At 43.8% G+C, this 24,912-nt stretch overlaps 1 protein-coding gene across 3 annotated transcripts in view; it reads left to right on the top strand.

Annotated features, from left to right (window-relative positions):
* The window catches only part of EFR3A (EFR3 homolog A), a 1,080,015-nt gene that overhangs the window by 753,357 nt on the left and 301,746 nt on the right, over positions 1 to 24,912 (top strand). For all 3 annotated transcript variants that reach the window (XM_085604916.1, XM_085604915.1, XM_085604914.1), the window contains one exon: positions 13,897 to 14,061. In XM_085604916.1, coding sequence (XP_085461042.1) covers positions 13,897 to 14,061 — 165 coding nt within the window. The remainder of the gene's footprint in view (positions 1 to 13,896; positions 14,062 to 24,912) is intronic.

The following is a 24,912-nucleotide window of genomic DNA, read 5'->3' as shown; positions in this document are numbered from 1 at the left end:
AATCACGACATATGTAAGCAACTTATTACATCTCAGAAGTGTTCCTGAAGTGTTCTGCAAGTAACTAAAATGGTAGGACTTGTTAGCTTATTGATGACCGAACGGAGTAAAAATTTGAACATTGGAATGCTAAGAGCTCCATGGAAGACAAAGGAGTAGCTTAAAATGGCTGGTGTAAGCCTTCTGCTCCAACATTCTGATGCTTGTCCTGATGTTTTTTCTATTTTAATTCATAACATTCTACTCTTAGTGGGTGGAATGGAATGTTCTGATAGTCTTTTAGCCCTCCTGCCTCAGGTCAAACAGTTGTTTAGGGCCCTCTCTCTCGTTTTAGGCCCTTGCCGGTTCAGGGCCTTTAACAGGTATAGCCTTCAGCTGTGAGCTATTACATGACTTCTCCTGCTTGCATTGTAAGGAGTCAGACTGAATGATGGTCATATGAGATATTGGTGTGGTAAACAGAGTTAAGTGAGAGTGGTGAAAACTGAGCAAGATGTATCACATATTTAATTTAGATGCCTGTAGTGGGGCTGTAAAAGTGAACATCCAACCAAATAGTTAACATCATGATCAGGAGTCATGAAGGTTTATTTCAAGAAGTAGCAGTTATAACAGGAGCCTCATAACACCGCTCCTTCACCGTCCACCACTAACCGTATTCTCTTTCGCATTCTCCGCACAAGCTCACATTCCAGAATCAAACAAGCTCTTGCAGAGAATACCACACACCTCCCTTATATATCTTTTAGATGACATATCAAGCTGTTATTAAACTACATAACAAACAAACCATAATCCAAATAAACTACATAGAAATATGAAATGAAAACATAGCAAATTAAAATATAACCTCGTATCCAATTTTTTCTTTTTTCCATAAGCCTCATTGAGATAACAACACATATTTACTAGAATCATCATAAATTATAATAACAAATAATCTTTGGACGTATGTTAACGAATAATCCTTGAACTGTGCAGGCATACATCAAGTGTGAACCCTTATCCTCACTGCTCGGTGTTCCATAGAACAATCATCTTCACTGACCACTCTCACATCCTAATCAACAGGAACAACCAAGAACACATTACTAACATCCAAAACCATTCCCCTTTCAAAATGTATTCTCCAAAGCAAACACAAGGAGATGATGGACGGAGCGCTGAAACTTTTCAGACACCCCCAGCCACAGATCTGGGTTGAATCCATCATCTTTCTTTAGCTCACTTCGCCACCCCAGTTCAGAGACAGTTAAATGCAAATCAGTCTTGACCCTGTGCCTCATGGGAACAGTCCAGCCCGAACTGCCAAGCCCTGTCTTCCCTGGACCGGAAATGAGCATCCTGGGACCGGTTTCGGGCTAACAGCTCTCATCAGCCAAGCTAGCTTAAATCCAGTGGCAAAGTGAACAAGGGACCCATGTGTGGGCATACCCTACCAACTTAGGCAAACAAAGCAAATACATGGAGATGATGGACGGAACGTTGAAACTTATACTCCAACACCTCTTCATGCTAGTTGCAATTGTTATACTAAGGTACTCTAGATAAATTCCATACAGTTCCATCCTGCACTTTCACAGCATTCCGGAAACACGTGATTACCTTCACAGGATCAGACTACTTAGATGTTCCTTTCCTGACATTGACACCACATTTCACTCTCACCCAGTTACCAATTTCTACCAACCGTTTATTGAATGTGCATCTTTTCTCATCCATCCTTTTTTGGATACACCCCTTGTATTCTTCCACAGCTCTCCTAATCCTCTTGTAATCCACCTCATTTTTACTGTTACACTTATTCTTCAACCACCATGGCACTAACTTGCAACCAACCTTCCTGCCTCTTAGTTATTCAAAAGGAGACACTGATGACACACAGTTGGGTGTGGTTCTGTATCAGGGGTCTCCAACCTTTTCTGTTGCAAGAGCTACTTATTTTTAATGAAAATATTCCTGAACCACCAATATTAATGTTGTCATAGTGACCACATCAGACTGCATTACAAAGTGGCCCACCCCATGCAATTAATGTAAAAACATCTTTGTCATTGTGGAATGCATCTATATGAGTAATTCACAATGGCCACAACGGCAATGTCTGTGGCACCAACGCCACATCATTTATCGCTCAAATATCAACTTTATATTTTCGAAACTCAACCATTTTAATCCAAATATCAGCTTAGGAATTCTGAAAATACATACATTTTCGTCTTGAAGGAACACTTTACAATTTTAGTATACCTGTTTTAATTCAGCAAACAAAAGCTTCAAATTTAGTAGCCTAGGCTGCACACAAGAGAGCTGCCAGTAGCTCATGAGCTACTTGTTGGAGAAGCCTGTTCTATATGTTTACAGCATGGCTTGCAAAGTTTCCTTAACCCCTTCAGCGCGGCGCGGATTTCCGCGCGGTGCTGAAGGTTCTGAGCGCGGGCGGGGCCATGACGGAGCGGTTCCGTCATGCGCACAGCGCAACCGACGCTCATGACGGAACCGCTCCGTCATGAGCGTCGAAGGGGTTAAATTATGTCCCCTTTTATAGCCAACTGGATAGACTCTTTGATTACTCTATTAAACCTTTCTACTTGCCCATTAGCCTCTGGGTGGAACACTGATATTCTTTTGTGCCTTATGCCTAACGTGGAGAAAAACTGTTCCATCGGTCTGCTGATGAATTGGGGCCTATTATCTGACACAGTGACTTTAGTAATACCTTCTCTACAAATAGCTCCTCCAAAAATTCCACAATTGCCTCAGAAGTTACTTTACCAACCATTCTAACTTCCGGCCATTTTAAAAAATAATCTGCTACAACTATACCATAGCACTCTTGTCTAGAAATTATAGAAATAGGGCCAATAATATCCGCTCCCAACGTTTGCCTTGGCCCCTCCGGCAATTCCACAGGCATGGACTCTGTTACTATAGCTTTGGCTGACTTATCACCAGTGGAACAGGGAGCACAAGATTTCGCCCCTTTGTCCACTATATGATCAATCCCTGGCCACAAATACTGTTCTTGCAACCTCCATCTGGTATTGGACATTCCACAATGTCCTTCATGAGCAAACTGTCTTAATTTCATTCTTAAGCTAAAGTGAGGTGTAATGTTATCCCCTCTCAAAATTAGGCCATTCTCCACACCCATTCTTTTAATATTTTATGAAAACCATCAAGTAGATATCGTTGAACTTTCAATAGTACGTCATCATTTTCAGTTTCATTAGTCCATTCCTCCTCTGATATAGCACACATCATTTTTCCCCAAATCACTGACATCACCAAAAGTGTATGCCACTTTGCACTCTATCTTTTCCTCAAAATCCTCAAACTTCTCCACTACTGATAATCTATACATGCAATCAGCATGTGCATTGTAACATCCTGAAACATATGCCATTTTATATTGGAAGCATTGCAGTTTGGACGCAAGTCTAGCTGATCTTGCTGCCATCGATCTGCCCCCACCTGTTGACAACATATTAATTAACGATTTATGATCCATCCTTATCGCAAACTTGGTTCCCTATAGAAACATTCAGTAATGCTTAGCTTCCCACACACAAGCCAATAGCTCTTTCTCGATGACAGAATAAAACCATATGACACAATCCATTCTCTCTTCCCACCACATTGCATCAATACCGCTCCTAATCCATAATTGCTGTCACCCACTCCTATTATGTATTCTTTTCCCAACTTGAAAAGGTTTCAAACATGAAGCACTAAAAATGTCCTCCTTCAGTAATTCAAATGCTTGATCCTCATAATTTCCTCAAACAGATTTTTCATTTTTCTTGAGTAGTGCTCTGAGATTCCGACCTTAGTTGCATAATTCTGTATACATTTGGCATAAAATTCAGTCAGTCCTAAGAAGGCCAACAAATGCTCTTTAGGGAGAGTCTTAGAAGCATTCATAATGGCACAGTTACTTCTTTGGTCTTGTACCAAAATCCAAGATCGTTTGACCTAGGTATTCAACTTCTTGCTTCTGGAATTAACATTTTGACAATTTCAGAGTCAAACCTTTCTCTTAAAGGGCTTGTAACACTTTCTTCAAATTATCATCATGTTCTACCACATTTTTTCCAAAGACTAATAAATAGTCTTGAAACGCAACAGCTCCTGGAATGCCTTCTAACGTATCTCTCAACAGTCTTTGAAATACTGATGCCGCACTGGCCAAACCAATAGGCATTCTGTGGTAGCGAAACATTCCCTGTGGCAAAATGAAAGGTGTCAGGTATTGGAATCATCAACTAACACCACCTGATGATATGAATTTGTTAAATCTAAAGTAGAGAAGACCATTGCACCTGCCAACGTTAATACTTTTTCATGAAGATTGGGTAATGGATGGGAATCCACCCAAATCTCCTCATTCAAACTTTGCAGCTCAATGCATAATCCTAAATCTCCTGAAGGTTTGATCAAAATAACTGCAGGTGACACCCAAGAAGAAGACTCTACTGGTTCTATGATCTTCTTCTTGCACAAATCACTCAATAGTTCTTTAAGTTTGTTTCTATATGTGAGTGGAATATTCCTAACACGATGCCTAACTGAAACGGCATTTTCTTTCAAAATTATCTGGTGTTTAAATCCTTTATACTCACCAAGTTTATCACTAAACATATTACTAAAAGTTAATTTTAATTCTTCCTCAACATCCTCAGAATAATTCTTAGAAGAATTGTTATCTTTACTTTCATCCACTGTATCCCCAGTTATGGTAGAATTGACCACATAATCAAGAGGGTTGGCCCTGGGATCCAAGCTGATTCCCATTTTTTCTTGACGTGGCCACCCCAACAGTGATTCTCCATGATCTGCCACATTTTCATGAGTGCATCTACCAGAAAATTCTAGGTCTGCCCAAAATAGGCTCTTATGTCCAGTATACCCCCTGGTGACACATCAGGAGGTTGCAGAGCCTGATTCCCATAAGTTTTCTGTATAACATCCTTGCTGAGTATAGTATACCATGCACACAAGTCAACATACACAATAGTGGGGTTCCCATCGATACAAATAGTACACGAAGGAAGACTCCTGTTCTTGTGGCCCATTCATTCATCCTCAAAACTCAATCACATTTGGACCATGCTCCCACTCCTGACATCTGCAACTAAATTGACTTTTTTTTTAAATCAGAAGAACTTCTGCACACCCTGCTAAAATGGCCTTTTTATTTTGCATTTGCAGCAAATCTCAGCTGCTGGATAATTTCTAGAGTTTCCTAAATTCATTTGACTTCCACACCTATAACAGTATAAAGATTTATTTCTGCTTTTCCTCCATACCAGTGTTCTTTGGACCCTTCTCATCTTTATATTTACTGTTTACACCATTTACCTGGGTTTTTAAATCAGTCCATGTTTCTTGAACAGATTTCTCTGAGTATTTCACTCCCTTAGCAATTTTTTTATAGAAACATTTAATGATATGTCTGCTGATGCCCACAAACGCTCCTGTTCTTTTTTTACTGTTTGTTTTCATCAACATATGGTCTTGCAGAACTTGTTCATAGTCTGTGCTCAAAATCACATGTGGTCGCTAATGCCCTCAATGCTGACACAAATTCAATTGACTCGGCTTCGCCTTGTCTTATCGTATCAAACTTATACCTCTCCATGACTAGATTGCTTTTCCTTCCATAACGTTTATTCATTTGTTTAAATGCATTCTGATATACATCTATATCACCCGGTCTATTCAGACGTGGTAAATTCTTATATTCTTTTAACCAAAACTACCCAGGCAATGTTTCAACAGTGCCAGTTTCCTTTCTGGTTCACATGCATGTTTCTCTAGAACTTCTACATGTACTAAAAATACCCCTTTCCATGTTTCCCAAACCATTGGTGGTTCTCCTGTAGCTGGCAAAAACGCTGGTGGTGGTACAATACTTGACATTCTCCTAAGGAAGGATTTAAAAAAAAAAAAACTAACAAAAAACAAACGTCACCGTTGTGTCAATGAATGCAAAAATAAATAAGGTTGTCACAGTTTTCTATGGATACAAGGAAAATAAATGAAGTAGTCAACGTTGTCTTTGGATGCAAAGAAAATAATTGAAGAAGTCACTGTTGTCTTTTCCACCCACTTTGAACACTGCTCAGCATATAATATTTTATTCAATATGGCCAACAATGGATTACAGAAATACTATTGCATAAACAAAACAATTCTCAGCAGAACACAAACTAGCGGTAATATGCAAATGTCTCAAAACAGGCCAAAAGCAGGCAAATAACCCACTTCAAAATGGCTCCCAAACGTGCAGCGTCGAGTAGGCAGGACTGCACAGTATTTTGAAGCTAGTTTTCCCACGACGTGCTCTCAAAGAGACAGGCGAACCATGTGGAGGTAAGGCTGCCACACGCAGGGCTGGGTACATTGCTTAATGTCAAGCGAGTTCCCTCGCTCAAGAAGCAGGCGCAAGAAATAGCATGAGCACGCCCATGCTCTAGAGATGGCCACAGTCCATTTAATTGATATGAGCGCTCTGCCATTCTTATTACGGAAAGTAATATATTAAAACCACCAGAAATATAGAAAATTCCTATTGCCAATGTCCTGAGGATTGCAGTCCAACATCAACAATAGGTACTCAGCCGTTTCTGAGGCTCCTGTACACTCCCACTCGTCGCCAGTGTAGTGGGGCAGTAAATGTGCACAACAAACCAAACAGATTGTTGCGTGATCAGGAGTCGAAGGTTTATTTCAAGATGTGGCAATTATAACAGGAGCCTCACAACTCCGCTACGAACCATCTTTCACCATCCCCCTCTTGGTTGCTCAATATTTACCAGGGAAAGAGAATTGGATAGCGGACTGGAATTCAAGAAACTTGATAGATTTCAGCGATCGGATGTTGAATAAGGATGTGTTTCTCTTGATACAGGAACGTTTGGGTTCTTTGGACATAGATCTATTTGCTTCCAGGCTGACACATCACTAGAAGCTTATTACAGCTGGAGACCGGATAAGGGTGCGTTAGCGGTGGATGCATTCACTCAGGACTGGTCGAGGAGGAAAGGTTATGCCTTTCCACCGTTTGCAATGATACAGAGAGTTTTAGTCCAGGTGAGGAGGCAGAAGTGTTAGTTGGAGTTAGTTGCACCTTTTTGGACATCGCAAGCTTGGTTCCCGTCTATTCTGGAATTGGTGATAGAAAAGCCATATTTGATACTGTGTTGCAAGGGACTACTGGTAGGGGTGAAAGGAGTAGAACATCCTTTGGTAAAAGAGAATTGGCTCAACCTTCTAGTTTGGAGGATTTCAGGAATTCTGAAAGATTCAATGATCTTTAGGGAACAGCTTCAGAATTGCTCAATGAGTCTTCAGCACTAGGAACACATAAGAGATACAAAAGTGCTTGGAATGTCAGGCTGTGTTGGTGCATTGCAAGGGATTTGGATTCCGTGGAAGTTGATGAGGTGAAGAATAATGTTAGCCTCCGGTCTTGTAATGAAATAACAGTGTGTAGCCAATTTAGATTAGCTTCTATCTTTTAGGACGGCATACTTAAATTATGACGTTTAAATGCAAATAAGGGGCCGAAGTATTAATACCCTCTGTCAAACCAGAGTATGTGATTGGCACACAACTGGTTTGCGAATGAATGTGCAATTTCTGATGCAACGTATGTAGAAATAGGTTGCATCACCAATTGTCCCTCTTTAGAGGGTTGCACTGCCTAATCAATAATAATTAGGTATGTTACAATTTGCGACACCAGCGATTTGCTGCGATTGCAGGGAAGGAGGCTCAAATATAAATGAAAGGCACAGGACAGGGGTGTTGAGATGTCAGCAATAAGTTAAACAACAAAGGGTCCTTCCTGCCTGTATTACTTTCTACAAAGAATCAATCAAACAGCACCAGCCCACATGCAGGTAGGACCCCTTGTTGTTTAATTCTGCATTTATGACAGTGCAAACACAATTATATTTAGCAGAAAGGGAGGAAAATAGCAGTGGAACTGAAACTCATTCCCTACAATAACAAATCAAGATTTCTGTTCAAAGGCGACGGTGTCCATTTTGTTGCTGCAGTTTTCGGCAGGAGTGTAATTATACCCTCCAGTTCTGTAACCTAAACCCATCTATTGCTCTCAAATATTATCAGCACTTGATGGGAATAAGTCAATAGATTTATATAATAAATCACCCAGGTCACCACTCTATAAGGACCCTGATTTTACACAGGCAGCTACCATAGACCAATATACTTCAGTTGTGTATAAATTCAAGTTATCATTTATTTTTAAATCTCCATGAATACGAGGAGCATTAGTCTAATAGTATGAAGTAAGAACAATTAAATAAAACATAATCACTCTTTCTCCCAGCAAGAACTAAACCACACTACTTTCATACTACAAGGGCGTTTGTTGAATGCACAACAAGGCTTTCTAAATAAACTCAAGAGCTAGTTTATACCCAACGTAATGCGAAATTACACTACATCAAAAGAGTGCACTGCTGAAATGTTATGGTGAATAAATAAAGTTGCATCTATTTTCCAGCATATGCAATCAAAAAGAAGTGAAAATAAATATGCAGTTGTCTGGTCTCAAAGATATTATGTTGCATATAGATGCCAAACTGGGATTTTTATGGTGCAGAATAGTGTTTGGCGACCAGTAGGGGCCAGACTTGCATAATGTCTACAACAAACAGACTCCAGCCTTACAACAAACATCTTATATTTTTTAAGTTTACGTCTGTCTTTAATGCGTGTCAGTAGTACATACAGGTTTTCAGACCATTATGCATGTGAAGCGGTGAAGGTCTATCTGGCGTTACAGTGCAGAGTTGTATGGTTTTCTCACTTAACATGTTTATGGTGAATTTTGATAGCCACATTGGCAGTTCAAATCTTTTCTTGATCAGAAAGGCAGCTGCCAACATTCAAACGTCTGATAATTCAATGGGGACTGATCTCCACCCACCTCTCAATTTAGACCCTATCTGTGGTGGCCCTTGTCTATTATAGGTTTCCTTGGTACGTGTTTACCCTTATGTGGATTGATGGGCCACGCAATGACCCATGCAGGTGGTTGCCCTCTAACGTGTCCTTGCAGTCTTCTTGTCTTCTCCAAGTCCCATTGTTTCTGATTCCATGGCAGTGAAAGCCCCAAAAAATAGTAGCACCTCAGCACTAGTGAATAAAGGACACAGACCATGACTGAACAACATAGCAATGCTGGGCTCTCTCAAACGTTTTAGCAGTTTCCTCTGCATTGGACCAGACTGTCCCAGAATATACTATTTTGGGGGCTCGGTAGATGGCAAAATGCTGCTTCTGCTGATATAGCTTTACCTGTGCCAGACAACCACGGACTTGTCCCTTAAAATGAGTCTGTTTACTGGTGGAAAATCTAAACCGACTGGTTCTGGGAGGACATGGGTCTTCCTGGTTTTGTAAAGTCCAAAAGCAAAGGCAGGCCCACAATATTGTCCTGTATTGGTATGAACATGTTTCTATTAGAGTTCCTCTCTCTCATTTGTGCGGTCATATGGTTTCAGATTTTTTTTCTCCTCCCCTAACATTTCTGAAATAAGTGTAGTTGGATGTTCCTATACTTAAACTTTCCGTCTTTCTTCCAGAAATCTTTCATCTGGGCAGCTGCCCCTTTGTACCTTAGGAGGTTACCGGTGGGCGTCATTTACATATCTTCTCTTATGGGAGAATCTAGATACACTGTTGTGGAATGGAGCCTGGCACAGGATTAGATGCATATTTTTGTTAAAAACAAAACATTTGTTAAACATACAGTTTCACCAATGAATTAGTCTTGTGCTGCAGAATTGACTTTCTAGTTCTTCCCCGGGTCACGTTTGTGAAGTATGGTATCTATACTTACAAACAGGCTTATACAAATATAGAACTACTGCTTCAGCTAAACAGTAAATAACAAGTTTACATCCTGTTACTGCAGAAACATTTCAGCCTCGTGTTTGGTATATCTCAAACAATGCATTGAGGCATTGTGTGCTCTGTGGCACGTTACATAGATAAAATGCCAGTGCATTATGTTTTTTAAATAAATACATGCGGCTCAAGGATTTGTTCAGAGCCACGGGGCCAGCGATATAGACGGTCGGGTGCAAAATACTAAGGCTGTGTGGACTTGATTCCACCTAATGCCTCTAAACCACCACCAGGCACTCCCTGCCCCTTTATCTCAATCTTGCTGGTTCTTTTTCATCCCTGCTTTTTTTTTTTGGGCTTGTCACTGTTTTAATGACTTTCTTTATTTCCTTCTTACCCCTTTAGTGTTTTTCTCTCCTTTATTCTGTATCAAACATTTTTATAGAAAATTTTGTGCCTGTGCCCAAAAATGAGTGCCCGTGGGCCAAACTTGCAACCACCGGCTCAAACAACGCATATAACTAGCCTTGCATACATATAAAAAAAATGTTTATTCTGACAAAGGGCTGCTCCAGCAGCTTTGCGTGCAGCCAGTCAGGGTAGCTAGTGCTGGCCGATGCAAAATGTGATCCTGCAAGTGTTTTTTGTCTGTCACTCTTCTTGGATTTACATAAGAGATATGATCTATTATTTGCCAATTTTTTTGGAGTCAAAGCACTTTTTATTACTGTAAGAAATCGGGTTATTGGTTGAGGGGAGTGAAACACTTCTCAAGCAACAACCACACTCCTTGTCATGGTGAAAAGTCACTAAATTAACCTGTGCTTAACCGTGTGGTAGCTTGGCACAAAAACAGTAAAGCTTAATTTAGAGATAAAATGTAAAGTATTTATGCTGCACACAAACAGTAATTAAGTGAAAACACAACACAAGCAAAATCCCAAACCAAGTTAGAAAACTGGAGAAAATGTCAATAAATAAAATGGTAGCAGAACAACTAAATCCCAATCGGTAGAACCAGAGATATTCAATGTTCAAGTTTTAAGTAAGTATAACTCCTAAAGGCAACTCGCGGGCATCTGGTTGTGCTAGACTGGGGAATAATCACAAGTTCAGGCTGACTGCAATGGAGTGCAGACTGGATACAGGAATCCGGTTAGTCCTGCTGAAAAAGTGTCCTTAAAGTCTGGTGCAAAGAGTCCAATTAGTAATTGAGGACACCACGAGGAGCAGGGAGAGCATTGTGGATGGTCGTCACTGTAACGCGAAAAGCAGGCCAGGTGTCACGGATGGTCGTCACTGTAGAAAGAAGATCCAGTCAGGTATTACGGATGGCCATTGCTGGAGCTTGCGTTGGCAGTCCCCGCATGCTGCTGTTGCTGTAGCACGAAGTGCAGATCTCACGTTGCTGGTGGTCACTGTAGTGCGAAGAATCAGGTTAACCCGAGCTTCGCATTGCAGCCATCACAAGTAGTAAGAGTTTTGGTGCAAACTGGTCTGCTCGCAGTTGCGAAGAGCCCAAAACTTCAGGAGTTCTCCTTTTCTTGAAGAGCATTGCACTCTATTGCCAGCCAATGGTCCATGATATGGGGAAGCACCTCTTCGGGATCAGGGACTCACTCTAGCAGAGGCCAGCATGGCTCGCGCTGGTGCAGGACCAATTGCAGCAGGTCAGATGCGATGTTGCAGGGAGGGCTATGGAGCTTGTTGGGTGCCTGTAGCTGAGAACAGGCGGTCAACCAACTGGCCCTTCGAGTCACTCAGATAGCGTGGGACGATGAGAGCAGGGCCTGACTTCCTTAACAGAGAGCAGTTTAGGCCTCAAGAAGGAGGCCAGTCCTCTGAAGAACAAGGCAGGCCTCAAGCATCAGGATAGTCATCTGGCGAACAAAGCAAGGCTGAAGCAGCAGGGCAGTACTCTTATAGCAGCTGTGAAGTCTTCTGAGTAACATGACAAACAAAAGATCCCACAGCCGACTAATGTTGAGCACATCAATTTCAAAGTCCCATAAGTCAACAGCTCCTGTGCCAAACGTCTCCAAAACCTGCTGCAGATAGATCTTACTGGGAAACCCGAGAGAAAACTTTTTTGAAGAAAAGTGGAGGCGGCACCAGGAATGAAGTCACAAATCCGTAAATGCCATCTTATTTCAAAATAGTCCTTTATTCATCTTCATATTAAAATAGGAACACACAGGACAACAGCCAACACGTTTCGTTCCTTTTAATGGAACTTCATCAGGGCATAATGATGTAATGGCTTTCTTCCCGGATTGCGGGCATGGTTTCCTACGACTAAAGCGTCAATCGTAACGCTACTTGAAGTAATCGTTATCATACCCATATATTTGTGGATGAGTTCTATTTGGGATATTAATAGTAAAACTCTGTTGAAATCTTTACATCATTATGCCCTGATGAAGTTCCATTAAAAGGAACGAAACGCGTTGGCTGTTGTCTTGTGTGTTCCTATTTTAATATGAAGATGAATAAAGGACTATTTTGAAATAAGATCGCATTTACGGATTTGTGACTTCATTCCTGGTGCCGCCTCCACTTTTCTTCTGAGTAACATGGCAGACCTCAAACAGCATGGTAGTCCTCTGGAGAAAAAGGCAGGTCTCAAGCAGCAGGACAGTCTCCTCTGGGTGGCCAGGTAGTTTTTCTTCTGTAATGTCCACAGGTTTAGGAATATACTGAAGAGTGGCGGAAGAGGTCTGATATTTAAAACTGGTGCCATCCTTTGAACTGTGGGAATTTTTTAGGCTACCCCCACATTCAGCGCTAGAAAGTTCTTCCCTTTCCCTGCCAAGACTCAAAGAAGTCTACGTCGCAAATGACTAGTGTTACGTTTCTTTGTGCTGGAGGTAATCCCTTTAAAATGTAAGTGAGCTGGGAACAACTTTGCCCCCAATCATCCTGGCAAGATGGCCCATCCTGCCTACACCTGGTCCCCTATTGTTCACTGTGTGGACCCTAAATTAATTCTTCATAGGTGAGTAATGACAGACCCAAACACCTGGAAACTCCAAGTCCTTGGAAGCTTTTTGGGAGGAAAAATATCAACTTTATAAAAGTATCATTTGCAAAATTGTAATCTAAAATACGACTTTACCATTAAAGAGAATTTTAAATTACAGTACATTTCAGTCCAAGCATGACATTTCTTCTTGCTCCCAATCAAATGTTATACAATGAGAGAGATGGGTCGTACAGAAGTGAAAAACGCATTTTGGAGTTTTTCCCTACCAAAACATGTAAAACCTAGGAGCACATGTCCTAATTTTAAAATACAATGTGCCTTGCCCCATGGGCCTTTAGGGTGCATCTTAGGGGTGACTTGTATGTATTAAAAAGGAAGGTTTAGGCCAGGCAAAAGGTTTATTTTGCCAGGTCAAAGCCAAGTTTTAGTGAGAGAGCATAAGCACCCTAGCAATGGTTAGCAGTGGTAAAGTGCACAGTGTCCTTATGCCAACAAAAATAAATTCAGAAAAGAGAGGGGTGAAGGCAAAAGATTTGAAGGTGATCCTGCAGAGAGGGCCAATTCTAACAGTCACCTTCACAGTGCTTGAAGTCGATACATGCAAATAAATACAGTCAAAACTAAATCTGGAGGAACCTTACAAAATGATGCATCTTTTTGCAATTCCTTTTATTCTGTGCTTTATTATACTTGTGGTTATGTTTTTTGTTCAGCACTCTGATAACTCTCAGACCTTGTAAGGCACTGTTCAAACAATAATAAATAAACCTGCCTTACAGAAATTAAAATGTGATTGTTTGAAGAATGCTGATAACTTGTAGCTAACAATTTCTTAGTTGACGTTTTGGTCGTCTCTTTCCCTTTTTTTTTTTTTTTTTTTACTTTTCAGTATTTTAATACCATTAGCTGTTTTGTGGTTGGTGCATGTGGAGATACCTAATCACACATGTTGTGCATAGAATCGAACACGTGACAGATTTGGACAAATGTCTTCATAGTTCTTTGTTTTATGTATATGATCTCAGGTCCTACAGTTCTGGAGGTGTTCAATACTCTACTGAAACACTTGAGCCTCAGTGTAGACTTTGAGCTAAGCGACAGGCGTAATTCTGCGGACAGTGCTCAGCTCAGCTCTAGCACCAAAGAAAGTGATGAGAGGATTGTCCAGAATGCTATTATTCAAACTATTGGTGAGTGAACTTTCCTTTCATGTTGCTTATTACTGTGATTTGTCTAAACTGTATAGACAAGATTATCTTTATTTGAACTTCAAAATACTAATGACGATAAAAAAAACAATTATAATAAGGATTTAGATTACAGTTTTGCTGTTTCTAAGTGCTATAAATAGCAAATGTTGGCAATGGTCCTCCTATATTTTGGCGTGAAAAGGTTAAGTCTAACTTGGCCTTGCGCAGATTCAAAATTGTGGCCTAGCAGGGGGAATTAGGGCTATTGTATTGCATGTAGAGAGCCGGATGCGATCTTGGATCATGAGTGCAATGCTACCAGTTTAGTCCTTATGTAGAATAGAGACCCTTGCTAAAATATGTAGTATAAATCAACATAGCAATGCCTATGGGTCCTTATTTTGCTCCGGTGCCCCGGGCTTCTCCAACTAAGCCTCCGGGCTTGATGTCTTGTTTTACCAGCTCGTACTATGAGGATTGCATTTATCTGTGTATTTGCCAGCCTGCTTGTGATGTTTTTGTGTAATGTTTTCTTCCTTGAAAATAAAGGTATCAAAACAAAAAAACCATAGCAAGAGCCCCTGCCAAATTTGGCGAGGGGGGACCTGAGATTCTTGACACCTGAAGAGTATATGCCCATTCTCAGCCCTGACCAAAGGAAATGATGGACGGAGTGTTGAACATTGCAAGCACTCACCCCCAGTCAACTGATCTGGGTTTAATCCATCACCATTCTTTAGCCCACTCTGCCACCCCAGTTCAGACATGGCCATATGCAAATAAGTCTGACCCTGTGCCTCATGGGAACAGTCCAGCCCGAACTGCCAAGCCATGTCTTCCCTGGACCGGAAACAAGCTTCCTAGGACCGGTTTCTGGCAGAGTGGGCTAAAGAATGGTGATGGATTAAACCCAGATCAGTTGACTGGGGGTGAGTGCTTGCAATGTTCAACACTCCGTCCATCATTTCCTTTGGTTTTTGCTTTGTTCGCCATAAGTTGGCAGGGTATGCTAGAGTGATGGTGCATCTGGTGGAGACTGGGAGCCATTTGAAGATCTTTCGGAGCTTGCACAGAGCCAGGAAGCAGGTGGAGGATACAGCTTATTCATGGTGGCTTTACTGTTCAAGATGATAAGGTTCTGGGCATGGTCTGTGGGGTGGGAGAGGGAGAGAGTTCAACAAAGAAAGGATATGATGTTCCCCCAATCGGACAACATGATAAAGGGATAGAATTTTCGGGCAGGGTACTGTCGCTACACCGTGATGGACCCGACGAGTATCTTCTTGAGCTTTTGCATGCTTGCATATTCCTGGGCTGAAGATACACTCTGTGAAACCAGGTATTACTGGTGTAACTAGCATTGATTTCCGCTCTGACTACACAATAAGATGGCTGTGGCACAATCACGGCGGTTGCACTGCACACGAACTGGCCACACCCCCTATATCACATGATGCATTGTTGCATGACATTGTTCACCCACTGGACGGGCTGCGGGAACTTCAGATTGCCTTTATAACATCGCCTGGATGGCAACAAGGATATCCGGTTTTCTGGCGGCTGCACGCGCGGGAGATTTTTCTGCACACGTCTCAATGAGTACAGGTGAGTGAGGTCGTCGACCTTGGCTGGCGGGGTAACAATTGCCAGGAGAGTGTTACGGGCCAATTGGGGCCAGGCACGGGGTGAGGGAGAGGGACGCACCACCCACCTCTTACAGTTGCATGTTAGCCCAGTACATGGGTGACCGATGGTCTGCTAGGCTCCCAGGTCGCTTTTGCGGCTGGTGGCGGCAGAGGCTTTCTACTTGACGGTACACACACCCCACCTGGGTTACGGCTGGTGGGTCCTCGCTACCACGAGCTTGTGGAATCTTCACAGGAGGCAGGCGCAGCACTAGGCCTCTAACGACATGGGGATAGGTGGTATGTGTTCCCACCTCCCCCTTGCAGGGGTGCCTCTCACAGCTGTGCTCCTATGCATAACTGGAGCATGCAACCATAGCTACCTAGCTGTGCGTCAATAATGACAGTTTCAGGCTGTATTTGAATTTCTCAAACTTGCTTCCTTCTCTGCAGGACACCGCGAATTTGGTGTCTAAAGCCCCAAAACCAAATGGAGTGAGTTTCTTCCAATAACTAGGTGAGTCACTGCCTGCACGCTTCGACTCTTCCTTTAGGTTATGCTTTAGCTGTGCATGGGTATGAGATCTACCACCATTCTCCCCTTTTTTAACCGTGTCTGTTGTCCAGTCTCATTTTTAATGGCTATTTTAACCTTATATATGCTTTTGTGATCAAGGGTCAGATTGAATCGCTAGTCTGATCGCACATTGGACACCTGAGATGAGGGTGTGGGGGGGGCAAATGTACCTATCTGCTAGATTGTAGTATCTAGTGACTGCATATTGCCTCCTTTTGTCATCCTCCCTGTGAAGGTTACCACTAGGATTGGCAGGACTTCGCGCTCGCTTCAAAGAAGTGTGGTAGGTAGGATCCTTATTGCTCACCACCAGCATGTGTAGATAGTATCATAACACAAGGTCCTGATGAAATGCAATGGATCAGTATTGACCACGATGCATGAAACATGTCGACCACACAATATGAGATGAGCTACGCTCCACTGGACCATAGCGCCAGAGAGCAGCCACTCAGTTTGTTTTATTCGGGTTTTCAGCCGAATAAAGAGTTTATGTGGACTACCCAACCTTTTTTAACTTCACTCACCTGCACCACATCGACACTGTTCTTTAGGGCCCTCACACCCATGCACCAAACAGCAGGAATAAAAAATCTCCACTAAAGTGCCCCTTTGGTATTGCAGCGCCGACCCGACGAGGAGCAAGTCCGCATGACACCTAGCTTGCTGGGTGTGTGAGGACTCTAGTTCCGACAAAGAGGACTTTCCTCCTTCTATCCCTTAATCACGTTGTCCGATTGGGGGAACAGCATATCCTTTCCTTTTTGAGCTTTGTCTGGGCACGTATGCTGGACCCCGTTACCAAGCCCATGAGTCCCCCCCTTGTTGTTAGAGAGGGAGAGAGTCCCAGTTCAGCAGGGCCAACAGGAGTTATTCTACTAGGAGGTGCTGTTCTCGAAAATCAGTCCTTCTCTCTTGTCTGTGTTGAGCTTGAGGCAGTTGTGTTGCTTCCAATCCGTGACGCTAGTCATGCACAGGTGGAAGTTGGCCTTAGTATTGAATGGGTCTTCAGATAGAGGATGAGTTGGGTGTCGTCTACGTAGGAGATGATGTCCAGTCCATGTTTTCTGACGATGTTGGCCAGGGGGCTCATGTAAGCATTGAACAGAGTAGGGGTGAGAGATGAACCCTGAGGGACGCCTCAGATGATGTTCTTGGGTTGTGAGGTGAAAGTTGGAAGCAGATTCTCTGTTCCTTCCGGTAAGGACGAATGCAATCCATTTGAGGGAGTCCTCTTGGTTTCCGATCTGATGAAGTCTCTTCATCAGGATGTGGTGGGACACAGTGTAGAATGCAGCTAGCTAAGAGGTCGAGGAGGATCAGGGCAGCCACTTCTCCCAAGTCTAAGAGGGTTCTGATGTCATCGGTGACTGCAATCAGGGCGGTTACGGTGCTATGGTTCGTGCGGAATAGGGATTTGGTTGCGTCCAGAAGATTGTTGTTCTCGAGGTGTTCTGTGGTGGGAAAGGGGAGCAGGGAGATGGGCCAGTAGTTCTTGAGCTCGTTGTGGTCGGTGGTCAATTTCTTGAGGATGGGTTTGAATTCAGAGTGTTTCCATTCATCTGGGAAGGTGGTTGAGGTGATGAATGTGTTGTAGATGGCTGTGACCTTGTTGCTGATGGTACTGTTGCCAAGGTTCAACATGTGGTGGGGATAAGGGTCCATGGTTGCTCCAGAGTGGACAGACAGCATGCTGTTTGGGGTGCTCTGCGTGGTGTGCTGGTCCCAAGCTGTGAACCGTGGTCAGAGGTTGTGTCTATGGGAGCGGGGAGGCTGAGGATGTTTGTGGCGGCGTGTTGGGGTTTGAAGTGGTTGTAAATGGTGGAGATCTTGTCATGGAAGAAGTCCACTAGGGTGTCACATAGTTCTTCGGAGGGGGTGATTACGTTTTCTGTTGCTGAAGGGTTGGAGAACGCCTTGACGATGCTGAAGGGTTCTCCGCTGTGGTTGGAGCTGGCTTTAATGCAAGCGGCTAGAGTGTTCCTTCTCTTCTCTTTCAGAAGTCGTATTAGTGGTTGAGCGATATCTTGAAGGTGGTACGGTGGGAGGGCTCCTTGCTAGTGCACCATTTTCTTTCCAGTTGCTTGTGGTTGCGTTTATGGGTTCTCAGTTCCAAGATGTACCAGATGGCATGTTTAGTGGATCTCTTGAGTGTGGTGGGTTTGATAGGGGGTTCCTATCAGCGTAGTCAGATTCAGGTGGTGAATTTCTTGACCGCTTGTTCCAGGTTGGTAGTGGTGTCAGGGTGGGAGGTGTTGAGGACATCGGTCCATTGGCTTTTGAATTCTTTGTTCCACCTACGGTGTAAGGTGCTGGGCGGTCTGGTGGCTGCGCTGGGCTCTGCTATGAAGGTGAAGTGAACGATTGAGTGGTTCGTCCAAGTGAGCTCCATGAGATGGCTGTACTTGACTCTGTTGCTGCCTGTGAAGATGGGTCCAGCATGGCTTGGGCGGTCGACTTCGAATCTGGGGAACCGGGTTTAAGTCTTGGCAATGACGCTGAACATCGTGTGATTCTGGGCAAATCACTTAATCTCCCCGTGCCTAACAAAAATATGAATGTGTCCTCATGTAACGCAACTGGTGCTATGTAAAGCGCTCTGATACCTGATACCGGGTCAAGTTAGCGCTATATAAAACTCTGTTACATTTTTTTTTTAAATGTGCCCTGCGATGTGTGGGGTCGGTGACTAGCTGGGTGAGGCCGATGCTGTTCATGCTTTTGAGGAGTTTGGGTGTGTTGACGTCATTGGGGTCATCAAGGTGAAATATTGAGGTCTCTGAGGAAAATGTAGTGTTCGCTGTCGATGGCTTGAGGAGCAATGAATTCTGGGATAGCGTCGCAGAAACCGGGGCATGGTTTGTAGGCGAGGATGCCTCTGATAGTGGTTTTGTAGTCTGTATTAAGTTGGAAGTTGAGGTGTACCATGATTGGGGTGGTGGTGTTCGTGGTGGTGGTGCAGTGGATGGATTTTTTGTGAATGATGGTGTTCCCACTTTAGTGTTTGTTGATGCAGTCCCGGTGAACAATCTTGTAGTTATTGAGCGTAGCGATGTCGGGTGCGCGGATACAGGGTTGAGCTAGGTCTCAGTGAGGAAGACTATTTCAGGGGTGAGGGAGGTGATGGTGTCCCAGATATCGGGGCGTGTCAGCAGAGCGATTGGGCATTGAGCAGGAGGCAGTGGAGTTATCCAGTCGTGCACAGTAAGCTGGTGGCTTAGTGGACTAATGCATCCACTGTAGAGGATTGTGTTCAACCTCATTGTCACAGGTTCAAATCCTGGGAGATTCACTCAGCCTTTCATCCTTCTCAGGCCGATAAAATGAGTACCTTTGAGTTGGGTAACAGTAAACATCTGTTATTCAGTGCTAAGATACCCTGGGATGAAGGTGTGCTTTACAAAAATACACATTATTTCGGGGTCGGCGTGGTGGTGGTGGCCGCTGTGTGTGCGGTCACTCTGGTGTTGCAAGAAAAGAGACAATTGCGGCATGCGAAAGGTACCACTATTGAGCATGGAGAGCCACGTCAGCAGTTGTTGTTGAGGAGTCAGGAGTCCAAGGCTTTGAATTCGGTGCCGATGTAGCTGCGGGTGACTGGAGATCTAGAGTTCCTGGCACGGGGCGCGGTCCAAGAGCAGACGGGCATAGACTGGCTTGCCAGTAGTGCGCTTGCTGCCTCCTCCATTAACTAGGTCCTGGGAGTGGAGCTAGGAGGCGGGAGCGGCAAATGACGGGAAAGCGGGCATCGAGGCGGGCCAGCTGCCCAAGTAAAATCACAATTTGCACCTAATAACAGGGCTTAAACTGCAAATAATAAGGCACAGAATACAACAGTAAAAGGAGGCTGGAACAAACAACCACAGGTAAACACAAGATGACAATCTGACAAGGTTCAAAAGTGCAAATATTAGGCACAGCATCTGCAACAGTAATCTAAGGAAAGGGAAACAAGGGGGCAACCAGGAAAACAAGATGATAAAATAACCAGGCTCAAAACTGCAAATAACAAGGAACAGTCAATAATAAGGCACAGCACCAACAACAGTAATATAAGGAAAGGAAGCGCTAGGGCAACTAGGAGAATAAGCACTGTGCTTAGGACAGCGAGGGGGTATCTGGCACATGGACCTGCTCTGTGGGGTTGTGCTGCATTTTCCATTAAGTAGTTCCTAGGAGTAGCTAGGGGTGCTGGGCGCGGGAGCAGCAAGCTGCGGAAAAGCAGGCATCAAGGCTGGCCGTCTGCACATAGAAAATCACAATTTACACCAAATAACAGGGCTTACGCTGCAAATAATAAGGCACAGGATACAAAAGTAAAAGGGGTCTGGAAACAGAAAATCATAAGTAAACACAAGATAACGAGATGACAAGCTATCAAGTCTGAAAACGGCAAATAGGCACAGCAACTTTGCTAGTGTGCTTGAGGCAGCCCCTTTGACATGTAAGTGGAGCAGCAGAGAAAAGCTCTGCCCCTCCCATCCTGGCAGGAACACCTACTCCCCCCCCCCCCCCCCCCCCCTTGTCTCACTGTCTAGAAGGAATACACAAAGGCCAACTGCCAAATATTCACTGTCATGTGACCCTGGAGACAGACTGCAGGCACCAAACGGTTAGGAGAAGAAAATAACCTTCTAAAAGAGGCATTTTCAGAACTGTGACATAAAAACTCACTTTACAATTAAAGAGGATTTTAAATTGGAATTCTTTTGAGGGCAAACATGACATTTCTGCCTGTTCCCAAGAAAAAGTTAGCACTTATTAATTGTAATAAGGTAACCAAATGTAATCCTACGTGAGAGGTAGGCCTCACAGTAGTGAAAAACAAATTTGGGAGTTTTTCACTACCAGGACATGTAAAAGTTAAAAGTACATGTCCAAAATTTTAAGAAGAGGATATCCTGTCCTATGGGCTGTTTAGGTCTTACCTTAGGGGTGTCTTTTATGTATTTAAATGGGAGGTTTAGGCCTTCAAAAAGGATTATTTTGCCAGGTCGAATTAACAGTTTAAAACTGCACATAGGCTGCAATGACAGGCCTGAGACATGTTTTGAAGGGCTACTTAAGTTTTTGGCACAATAAGTGCTGCAGGCCTACTAGTAGTATTTATTTAACTGGCCCTGGGTACATGTAGGACCACTTTACTAGGACCTTGTAAGTTAGTTAAATGTGCCAATTCGGTATAAGCCAATTTGACTATGTTTAAAGGAGTGAGCACAAGCCCTTTAGTACTGGTTAGCAGTTTACCTTGATCATGCGCTTTAAAGCCCAGACTATACCACAGATGGAGGACAAAACAGAAACTCCAATACGAGAATGGGGTCATAGGAAGATCTACAGACTCCTGCCGATATCTAGTTACTCTCAAGGCATGGATGTATAAGGGTGGGAGACCCCTCATCTTTCTGATGGCAGGATTGGCAATTTTCAACTCAAAAGCAGACATGAGGGGCATACCCCAACCATCTTTGTACAAACGTAACCCAGCAAGGCCACGCTTTCATTTTACTAGAATTGTGCATTCCCAATCCCAAGCCATGGAGTACATTATAATCTCCAAGCTAATCTTTAAACCTCATCAGAAGCCCTGTAAAATAAACGTCAGCATACCTCCCTCAATCATCCTTTGGACGCATAGACCTAGCAAAAGAATCACGCATTGTTTGGCACAAGGCATACCTAATATTACCATGAGCAACAGGCCAGCGTTATCTTTTTCTAGCAAGCAAGCACCACATTGTTATAAAAACGGTCATGTTCTTTGTATGAACAACATAGCCATGGGTAATTGAGGAAACTTGTCTTTTCTTACGATAGAAATTCACATTTCATTTTACTGGAACGGGCATGAAAACAGGCTTGTGTCCATGTCTGGCTCGAATCTTCACCTTCAGGTTCAGAGTGTATAACCTTAAACAGTGGGCCACAGGTGTCTATAGAAATGTGAAAGCAGTTTTACCAGAAACATTAGCACTTTAACTCATCCGCTTTAATGTGCAATACCAGTATCACAAGTATTACTTGGTATTGTCAAGCCCATAATTAGGTCGGCTGTGAATGCTGATCTGAACTCATAAATGACATATGACCTACGCAGAAACTGTTTTGCTTATAAGAACATAATGCAGACCATCAACAAAGCAGAGCTTGGGTGCAAAAGCATATGGCTGCAGTCCCAGATTTCTCTTACAATATATCCCCCAGACTGGATCTGGCCATTTGTCCTAGCCGTGCTCCTGCACACCGCTAGGGGACGTGCTGCTCCACCTGAACTCCAACCCATCCTTGAAATGGCAGAGTGCAAGAGCCACTCCTACACACTGACGTCCACTCCTGTCTTTCTGCGCCTTCTGACACGGATCCAGACCTCTGTTCCTGACTTTGTTGACTTTGCAAAGATTCCTTCATTTTTCACAGGGTGGTAGAGAATGATACCCCGCTGAAAATAGCCGGATTCATGCCGTATTATGACTGGAGGAAACGGATGTTGTTCATAGTGCTCCATGAGCGGTACCGTTGCTGCCTGTGCTCAGGACATGACTCAGTTGTGTGATAAGTGTGCCTTCATCAGGGGTGGCTCCTCCACTAAGGCGGAGAAGCATCAGATCTCCACTGACTTCAATAGGAAAAATAAATTGATAATAACGTAGCGTTATTATCATTTCATTTTACCTATTGAAGCGAGTGGCTCTGGGGTGGGGTGCGGCTAGCCAGAACAGGGAGAGGAGTGGTTTGAACTTACGTGCGCATGGCCGGACAAACAGCCCTGCACACTTTGCTTCGTCCCCACCAGGTTGCATTACAGCCTGGTGAGGAACATGCAAAGCCTCCCAGCCCCCGTCTGAGCATCCGGGATCGGGCTCAGACCAATGCGTTGTGATTGGCTATGGGGAGCCTGTAAGCCCGAGTGCTTCCTGCTCCTGTCTGCTTGAAGAAGAGGATGGAGAAGAGGCGGCGGCCAGCCAGCTAAGGTAGGCATATATCATTTTTTTAAATTTTGTTTCGTCCCGTGACCCCCACCCACCCCCTCCCCACCAGACCCTGCCCCCGCCATAACACTCGCGATCGGTAGCAACTGCTACTGGCCCTCATGCACCAAGGGCCATTTAAAACCAGGAAGCGAAGTTGTATGTTGACAAACACAAGAAGAAGTCACAGCCTTTGCATAGATCACACTCCAAGTTGTGGGCCCTGTGTTGGTGCAGGCCACGGCCTGTTCCTGAGACTTTCACTTCTCACTCAGTCCTCCGGGAAGTCCAAACGCAAGCCTAAAAGTGAAGTTGATGTGTGCCTTTGAGTTCGCAGGGTAAGTTGTTTTTTCTGTGTCGGTGCGAAGTAAAAGGTGTGTCCCTGTATACGTTCTAGGTGAAATGTGTGCGTATGTGTATGGTAAGTTGTGTGCCTGTGTGAATGCAGGGCGCAGCAGATTAAAGCGAAGCTACTCTGACTCCTAGAAAAGTTGCAAGGGCATTGAGATGTCTGTGAAAGTACCACTGATCCGATGCTGACATGCTCGAGTTTCCGCAGCTATTGTCGACCTCACAGTAGATTAAGGCCAGGCTGCATATTTTCAGTGCTCACCTGGCTCGCTCCGGTGTGATTTCAGACCCCATGGAGCTGCAGATGCTAAGAGGCGGGTTATCCCCAGGTGGGTGCCCTCCTCTGCACTGTCTGTGCCCTCTGGATCCATTGCAGGGCCACTACCAACCCAGGTACAGACTTCCACCCCAGTACCAAAATCCATGCTGGTTTTAGTGGTGCTGCTGATGCCACCAGCGGACGACGCGCATTTCAAATCCTGAACATATATCAACTCAAGTTTGACCAGTGTTGCACTATGAGATTTTAAAAGTACCACCTGTTGTCAGGCACCCTGACCCTAACCCCATGCCTCTGTCTTGCAATGAGCACTTAAAAGTTTGTTACCCCTTTCGGCCTGTTTACATTTGCGGACCAACCAGCCTCGTCTAAATCACCTGTTGAGATTTATTAAAGGTTTGACACACATGTCCCCTCCCAAACCATTTGTGATGCCATGGCAGGACCTTAATTTGGTCTTAACATTCCTCGTGTGTATTCCATCCGAGTTTATGCGTAGCTGCTCACTGCGTCTCCTCACCTTGAAAATTGTTTTTGTTCTTGCAATTACGAAAGCTCGTTGCGTGAGTGAACTGCAGGCACTCTCAGTGCAATTGCCCTCCTCCAGGCTTTTCCTGGACACATTTGTGCTGACCGGGGCAGCCTTCTCACCAGGGCCGAATGTAGTCCGTGCGAGTCACATGACTCCACCTTGTGGCGCAAGGGTGCAATTCTGCAAAATTCCACATCCACCAGCCTGCAGCTTTGGGATGAGATAAGGAGAGGAATCTGCAGTTTGCTAGAGTATACACCAGGCAGCGTTACCAAAGGTAGTGACTTGCTCTTTCTGCTGCTAAAATTCGTGTCACTCAACCAAATCTGCAGTCTTTGCATAACTATGTACATTGTGTGTCTAAAGAAGTTTGTTGTTGGATAAATAACTTTGTTTTTCCCCCACTCACCTAGTATCCCCGTTAACCTAAAGCTGTTCCCATAATTAAATATAACTTAGGAGGAAACTTGTTTTGATTATTAATACATCATGTATGTAAACAAAGGAGGGAGGTTGTG

This window comes from Triturus cristatus, chromosome 5_1 (genome assembly GCF_964204655.1).
Source record: "Triturus cristatus chromosome 5_1, aTriCri1.1, whole genome shotgun sequence".
Taxonomy (NCBI): domain Eukaryota; kingdom Metazoa; phylum Chordata; class Amphibia; order Caudata; family Salamandridae; genus Triturus; species Triturus cristatus.
The sequence above is the reverse complement of the archived record's forward strand: the minus strand, read 5'-3'. Positions and strand labels throughout refer to the sequence as shown.